Source organism: Corylus avellana, chromosome 6, assembly GCF_965113065.1.
Source record: "Corylus avellana chromosome 6, dhCorAvel1.hap1.2, whole genome shotgun sequence".
NCBI classification, from domain to species: domain Eukaryota; kingdom Viridiplantae; phylum Streptophyta; class Magnoliopsida; order Fagales; family Betulaceae; genus Corylus; species Corylus avellana.
The window spans coordinates 15463650-15472325 of NC_142495.1; the positions used below are offsets into that span (position 1 = coordinate 15463650).

The 8676-nt window shown below is 33.9% G+C and overlaps 1 protein-coding gene across 3 annotated transcripts; it reads left to right on the forward strand.

The window, feature by feature from the left end:
* Window positions 1-500: 500 nt before the first annotated feature.
* Window positions 501-4155, forward strand: LOC132188798 (7-dehydrocholesterol reductase-like protein). 3 transcript variants are annotated; one of them, XM_059603337.2, is made up of 3 exons: window positions 501-816; window positions 2013-2165; window positions 3643-4155. In XM_059603337.2, the coding sequence occupies exons 2-3, from the start codon at window positions 2018-2020 to the stop codon at window positions 3903-3905; spliced, it is 411 nt and encodes a 136-aa protein (XP_059459320.1). In that variant the 5' UTR covers window positions 501-816; window positions 2013-2017; the 3' UTR covers window positions 3906-4155. The 3 variants fall into 3 exon arrangements, with proteins under 3 accessions (XP_059459320.1, XP_059459321.1, XP_059459319.1); XM_059603338.2 differs by having other exon boundaries at window positions 501-804; window positions 2018-2165; XM_059603336.2 differs by having other exon boundaries at window positions 501-804; window positions 3643-4121.
* Window positions 4156-8676: the final 4521 nt, after the last annotated feature.

Consider the following 8676-nt stretch of genomic DNA (forward strand, 5'->3'; position numbering starts at 1 on the left):
ATGGTGTAACAGAGATACCGTAAGCTTGCCTTGTTTGATCTAATTTAACGAGTAATATTAAATGTTGAAAACATATATATAATCAATGGATCAAATTGAACAAGCACACCAGATCTAAGTAAAGACAGCCACATGGGATAAGCTTTTGGTAAAACGAATCAAACCGTTAATATTTAAAATTTAATTATTTTTCGAAATCTGGCGATTGCAAATTAGAGAACCCAAATTTAACCTGAGGGTTCGTTTGATAAACGATTTTGTTTTGGTTTTGGTTTGATATTGTAGCAAAAAGTAATTGATGTGGAAAAAAAAAAAAAAAAAAGTAAGAATGTTTTTTTTTTTTTTAAGTGAAAAAATAAGAATGTTTAGTATGAAAAAATAAAAAAAAAAAATTGTTTTGTAATAATTTTTTTATTTAAATAATAATAAAAAGTATTTGATGTGGCGTTAAAAAATTAAAAAATATTAAAGAAATGAAAAAGTGAGATGAATAGAAATCATGGAAAAACGTTTATCAAACAAAGCCGAATCTATCATCTCTGATCTCTCCATTCTCTCGACTCTCCTCTCACAGTCTCCACCATCCTCCTCGCCTCCTATCTCTGTTGCCGCTCCCACCACTCCCCCAGTGCCCCCAACAGCAACCACCACCACCACCGCAGCAACCACACACCTCGACGCCTGGCTGAAGCTGAACGGCTCGTGCCCGGTTTCCAGGAACTTGCCGCTGCTAACCCCGCTGTCCACGCCGCTCTCGGAGGTCGTTTCACTCTCGAAGTACGCAGTGGATCGGAGGCGGAGGAGGTGATAAGATTTGTGGGTTTTTCTTTTCTTTTTGGGGTTTTTTTTTCTCCGTTTCTTCTTGGGTGGTGGGTGGTTTGGGGTTTTGCTGTTTGATGTGTTTGTTTGGTTGCCCAGAAAAATGTGTAAATATTTTTGGATAGATAGGTAGTGGGGTTTCTGTTTTTTACTGAATTATGGTTTGTGTTTGATGAAATTAGAGCAGAAAAAGTATCTAACAGATGGGTGTTGGTCTTTCACATAATATTGAATTCTAGGATTGAATCATTTTTGCCAAATGCATGTACATATACATCCCAAAATTAATCGAGCTTGAGCTCGAGCTCGAACAGGGTTCCAACCCTATAGCAACATTTCTAGGCTCGTGTCGAGCTTGAGCCTGGCTCAAAGGAAACGAGCCGAGCCCGGACAAGCCAAGCTCGGCTCGTTTACACCCCTAGGTGCACTAGTTTTGGGTATATTTGATGAGGAGCTTTTTTTTTTTTTTTTTTTTTCCTTTATTTTTATTTTTGTGTGTTTTTCTGGGTTTCAGATTCGTGTAATTGTTTTGTTAGTTTGTCAACTTTCTTGTGTTGCAACATGGTAAGAGCATGATACTTGCTACTATAACCCATTAGTGTCCAAGCAAACTGAAATTTAAGGATTTAGTATGCTAAGTTTAGGAAAACCTGATTTATCTATTTTTCTCCTGTTAATTGTTGTAGTTGTTCGCCTTCTTTCTCAAGGGGAAGGCAATTAGGAGCTAATTGTTTTTTCGCTTTTACATGATCATTTCATTTCAGTTTGCTCTGTAAAGTGAGGAGAACAAGGTATAGATGTGATTGGTTATATTTCATTATTGAATGAATGAAAAGAAATTGGCCTTTCCAGGGATGCCATCTGTTTATGCATCATGTACCAATGTTTAATAAAAATATGAAACAAGCAATATGTCTGTGTGTATCCCGATCATTTAGTGCCATTATACTGGGTTTCACAATGAATTAAGGATTGGGTTTCCAAAATAATTTGAGAGAGGAAGCCTTCACCTATTTTTTAGAATAGTCTTATGACTTTGCATTGTTTTTGGCCGTTGAGTTTGTTGATTCTCACTTCCTGCGCTGAACTTCTATTTTATCTCCTTAATTTTTTGTAATAAGTAGACACATTTATTACCTTTTCACATTTCCAAATCCATGGCATAACCTTTTGTAATTTAAATTTTTTGACAGGGAAGATGTCAGGTTATGAGAATGTCGTTGGGGGTAAGCTGAAGCTGAAGGGAAAAGCTCTGGATGTCAAGGCTGGTGGGGTGAAGAAGAAAAAGAAAAATAAAAAACATCAGGATCAAATTTCTGAAGTTACAGAAAATGAACTTCCAGCAGGTTGGTTGTTCTTCTCCAACTAAGCATGGATTTTCTTTTCTTGAAGTTCGTTAGCTTATCTGTGTTCTTTTGCATGTCTTTGTATACTAGTCGTTAAGATAATAGTTTTTTTATTATTAGCATCACTTTGGTCAGGTATTGCTACTGATCTTGTTCAGGTTTCTCATTTGATCCTTACCATTTGGATAAGAACAGTGCATGTATATCCCTTTTAATCCTTTTATTAATTTTTGTTTGTGGGTGGGTGGGTGGGTGGGTGGGTGGTGAGGGAGGGAGGGAGGGATCTTTCTTAAACTAGCCCAACCTTCATGATGCCTGTGTTAAAAAAGAGAAATTGAAGGAAAAAGGTACCTCAAAACAGTTACGAATGTAAATAAATCTAATAGTTTAGAAGTAAATAGTACACAGATTTGGGCAATTGTTCTGTTCGTGAATAGTGCATATAAGTTTGCTGCATGTTATTAGTATAGATTTTTGTTAGATCAATATTTATGTGAAGGTAGCTCTTTCTTTCCTGTTGGCATAATCTGAAGAATGTGTGGTGACCCAGAATCTGCTAACATGAAAGGTAGAGCTATTAAATGTATAACTGTCGCCAAGCCATATAGTTCCACTAATACAGTAATACTTAGATGTGTTTTAAAGTGTTGTAGCAAAGGCACATAGTTCCGCCAATGGCTTTATAGTTCCTAGGCTAAGGGGCATTACCCATTCCACTCATTGCTTTGTAGTGGCACATGGAACCAGAAGATTGAAACTGTAAAACCATTAGTGAAGCTGTGGAAGCTGCTTCAGTTCTTAGCGTAACTTCTTGGTTTACTATCTTCTGCACAGACCTAGCTATTGAATGTCCGGATGTGCGGAGAGTAAAAGGATGGTATGGTACTCATGTGTAATGGGTTGGCTAAAGCCAATTACGAAAAATCATTGTAACAACCATGATAACAAGACTTCTAACTCAGCATCTGATTCTTTTTCTGTGAGCTGCTTTCTTCCTACTGTGTATATGGTAATGGTGGTGGTCACCTACCCACTGTTACTGCAATGGAGTTTTGATATGGTGGACTTGAGATTTTATTGTATTTTGAACTCCTAAATATTGCCAAGAAATGCCATTCTTGTCTTTCTTTCTTTTGTTTTGTTTTTTTTTTTTTTTTTTCATCTGTAATCTGTCCTTTTATACTTTATTTGAATGAAATGCTGATTTTTGTTTTAAGAACTAGAGCATATATGTTATCCAAAGATGACCAAGGTGGAAAAGAAGGGAGTACTGCTGTAGTCCAAACTGCCTCCCGATTCTTTTTTTTTTTTTTTTTTTCTTTTTACTTATCAAAAAGAATTGGGAGGCAGTTTGAACTATACAACTGTTTTTGTCATACAACGGATTTATTTGATCCAGCGCTTGTCATTTTTCCCATCCAAAGTGTTGAACATCATGGCTGTATCATTGTCTTCAATAGGTTATCATTTGTTGTAGGTGGAAGTGCAGAGCTACCCGCTGATCCCAACGAGGAAGATGCAAATGATGGCAACAAATTGATTGAGGATGGGAAAGCTGCTCGTTATGATGATCATCTCACTCCCGCAGAACGGCGTTATATAGAACAAAGGGAGAGCATCGATGTTCATAGACTGGCCAAGACATCTAATAAATCGCATCGTGACAGGATCCAGGATTTCAACCAGTATCTGGCAAATATGAGTGAGCATTATGACATTCCTAAAGTTGGCCCAGGATGAGTCAGGAAAGCTTTTGAGTTTGAAGGGATCGACCTTTTGTTTGTCAATGTAATGTGAGTACTATATGTCCCCAGTGTGATTCTTATCATGTTAGATTTATGTTCTGTTTGGTGATCTTTTTTCCTGCTTTGGAATTCGAATACCAGTTGCAATTTGTAAAACTTTGCATGTGCTAGAAAATCTCCTATGGATAGCCAATTGATGCTCATTACCACATGGCTCAACTTGTTAATTGATGCTCATTACCACATGGCTCCACTTGTTATAAGGATTTAACACCATCATTTTGTACGGTAGTGCTGCAATTGAATATCCAGCCACTCGTAACTCTTATCCTCCAAAAACTCCTCTCTTTTTTATTGTTTTCTGCAACAGACAAGGATGCTGGGCATGTAAAGTTCATCGTTGATTCGATGAAGATCACCAAACGTACATGGTACGAGATGATAGATGTCAGGACAGCGGTTATTCCCATTTAAAAAAAAAAAAATGTAAAAAATTATATTAAGTCAATTCTAATCCAAGTCATTTAAGTAAATAAGTTAGACTTTTCAGTTTTAACTTGCTAATTTTGTGTTGGGTTTGGTGTTAGGGTCAATCATAAATGCCGTGTATCGGGTTCAGATTGTATCGAGTCACAAGTATAAGACTATATATGTCAATTTTAACCCAACTTATTTAATTAAATGGGTCAGACTCTTTAATCTTAACATGCTCATTTTGTGTTACATTTATATCGAATTTGCGAGTTGTGTTAAAAATTGTCAATTCTACTAGTATATAGTAGCATGAAATTGAAATTGAGAAAAGTAGGCTAGGATCAGAGCTTGACGAGATGTCAAGAATGAGGAAGTGATAATGGTGGTGAACATCACCTAAATTCTTTCATGCCAAGACAAAGAAACTATGAAAATAGTGAAAAGATTTTATCTTAGATTTTTGTCTAGCATGTCCATACTTTGTTAGAAAAATGTTAGGCTTACAAATAAATTTTACAAAGTGATGTGACACAATATAATTGAATTTCTCAAAATTTGAATTTATCTAATTTTCAATCATGTTGGAAATGTAAAAGCTTTTTTTTTAAAAAAATTGTTTGTAAGTTTGTAAGAGAATATTTGATTGTTGTATCAGAGGATCATCTATTGACTCCTTGCATCAAATTTGATTGAAAATTATTTACCCTATGCCTTCTTGTAACCAATATTAGACCAAAAATAAATGCTTGTTTCCTCAGTTGGGGAGCTATAATACTACCATGGCTAAAACCCTAGAACAAAAACATTACGAATTACACATGTTTTTATTCCTGTTCTGTTACTTGAATGATTTTTACAAACATGTAATACGTAACGGGGATAGATTTTAGGTTCTGAGGGAACCTAGATCTTAGATTCTAAGGAAACTTAGACCTTTTAAATTTTAAGAAAACTTGAAGGTTTGTGATTAATTTTCTAATTCATTTATTAATGAGCTTGATGTTTTTAAATAGACAGTTACAATGCATAGTAAAAATAAAAGACTAAATAGAATAAACTACTCTAATGATAATACTTATCGCTAATATTTAAATTCTAATCCCTAATTCTAATGTTATCTATAAAGATAACATATTACCCTAAGATATTTTAATCCTAAAATACCTCAATTATAAGACCCCTAACATATTCCTTATTCCTATTTCTCATTCTCATTTGTTTAATGTTTATGCCTCTTTATTGATTTTCTCTTTTCAGTATTTTTGTCATCTAACTTAAAATGAGTTTCTTCGAGTCCCAATCATTTTGACAAGAGTGATGCTATTCTTCACGGCCAGTGACAAAGTCAAAAATTTATTATTGTAAGAATCAAATTAAAAATATGATAAACGTAATTTGAAACTGAAAATAAGTAATTTTCACACAAGAGGACAAAAAAAAAAAGAAAAAAGAAAAAAATTAATATATAAGATTAAAAAATTAACTAAATTTTACTTTTTGGCACTTGGTATTTGGAGAGCCTTGTTGATCAAAGTTAAATTTGAAATAGAATAGAGAGTTTCTTAAATGACTATTTTTGTAAGCTTTTTTAAAATTTTAAAGAAAAATCAAATTTGAAGAGCTCAATATGAATGTTCATAGGTAAAAAACATGAGGACAAAATGGTCTTACAAAAATTGGAAACATCATTTTGTCCTTCTATGTTATACTAACCAGTTTCTATCTGTTTCCTTTTAAAATAGAGATGACACAATTACCGCTTAGTATAGCATATCATCGGCTTTTGTTTCTCACACACAAAAAAAATTCCTCAGATAACGACAAGATTTGCAAGGACTATTAAGACAAACTCTTTGCTTCTTCATTTGTTTCTCCCACTAAGTGTTTTTTTTTTTTTTTTTTGAATCGCCACGTCCATTTATTACACCCATTTCATATCGAGTGACACGATGTGTTTTAAGTGGAATAGAATCTTCTCCATTTCATTTGAAATAGAGAGTATCTATTTAGTGTAAAAAGATGGGTAATATTGTCTTAACATTAAAATTGAAAGATAATTTTTACAATCTTATCACTCATTTTATACTAAATGAATACTTTCCATTTCATTTGAAATGGAGAGGATTCTATTCCATTTTTTAAGTGACTTTTCATGTTAGCCAATTAAAAAGATAAAAGTGTTAACTACTAAGAGCATTTCCAAGAGAATAGACAAATCCTTCATAATAGTCAAATTTGACAATTATTAACATTTTTTCCTCTCCAACAGAATTGCCATTTTGTAGTGTTTCTTTCTAGTATGAATAATATATAGGCTAATCAGCCTATTCACTATTCATACTATAAACTTTGTTTATTATTATTTTTCTCTCAATTTCTTTCTTTTACTCTCTCTCTCTCTCCTCCTCTTTCTTTCACTCTTTCGCACACAAAATAATATTTAAAGAAAATAAATAGTAGAATAGATAATATGTATAGAAAAATGAGTACTTAAATTAAAAATTTATACTTTTTCAGTAGCTATTTTGTCAATTTTTGCTAGAGATGCTCAAGTACACATCACATCAACCGGCATAAAATGTGTATGAAGAGCCTTTTGACAATGCAACTAGCAAGACCTTTCAGGTTAGGACTTGTCACACTCAAAGTTTTAATACTACGTAGTTCTATAAAAACACTTAAGGGTGAAAAGACGGACGGTTATTAACCGCTATCTAACTGCTATATATATATATATATATATATATAACACTAAACGACATCATTTTTGTGCACTAAACGACATCATTTTTGTGTTTAAATACGTATAAAAATTTAGAAATGATATCTTATGTAGTAGAGGATTATCATATTACCTTAAAAACAACATCATTTTGGTTTTTATTTTTTTATTCTTTTATTATTTTTTATTTTAAAAAGCAGTTAGTGGTTATCAGAGATACTAACCAGTTAACCGCATGACGCATTTTTACCCCTAAAACCATTAACAATTCATAGGAGTCACAAAATAGCAGCAAAATTGCAGGTACTTTGAACCTCTAAATCCATGCCATTTATTTATTATAAATGAACAGTAAAGATTATAAGCTGTAATTATTCATAGCAAAAACAGATTTTCATGCCCCATTTCCCTCTCCAAAACTTTGCCCCATTTCATTTATTCCACTTGTATCAAGTTGCCACTTTCCTGGTATGACATTAACTTCTTTGGGTGCGTAGCGTGCCTGGACTTGTAACATCTTCATAATTTCTCGCCTGCATTATAGAAATTCCATGTGATTGGCAATTTTACAAACTAGGCATCAACAATCACATATTACTTGGCACTTGGCACAAGTATTTGCCACACCCAAAAACGCCCAAAGCACAAAGACTTCGGGCTGCCGCTACTTCTCTTGCTTAGATGCTTTCTGACCAATTTCTCTTCTCAAGTCACCATTATTAGAGCATTCTTAGCAGACTTTTTATAAGTTTAAGAAAGTCACAAAGTCTCCTATATTTTCCTTAAATCTTAGGATTGCTATAGCGCAACACAATGCATTGGATTGCATTGTAGCGTTCGTTCCCAATGCATTATTATAATTATAAAATTTTCTAGACTCTCACAGCTCTGATGCAGCCCTTCTCCTCCACGCTTCTTCTTTGTTCAAGCAAGTAGATCTCTCCTTGCACAGCCCCATTCTTGAAAAATCGAAATATCTTTGGTAACGTTACCATCACTATTACCCACATGGCCACACGGGCATATCTTTCTTCTACAAAATCATCCAAATCTCCTTCATTCATAAATGGGTTTCTACAAAACCATCAAAATATCCTTCATTCAAAAATCATCAAAATCCTTCTTCTACAACACCAAAACACCAACTTCCTTTACAGTTGAACAATGCTACCCAACTGAGTTCTGATGGCAGCAGATATGGCGGTAGATGAGAGAGAGAATACTCATATATCCCATATTCATCCTTCTCCCAAGGATGAACAAACTCTCATAGATCCCATAAATCCTTTTCCCAGGAATGAACAGACCCACATAGATCCCATATGCTGGCTAGCGGAGACGAGAGATGTTGACGAGGCAACAAAAAAAAAAAAAAAAAAAAAAATTATTTTAATGATATAAAGAAATGTTAAGAGAACCTATTGCGGGGGACTTTGGATGGAAAAGCAACAAAAAAAAGAGTAACGACTCTTCTACTTGCCATATATTTGCGTAGAAAAAGCACAAAGACTGAAATATTCATTAACACCAAAATACAACTCTTATTGCTTAATACAAAGAGAAACAGAGA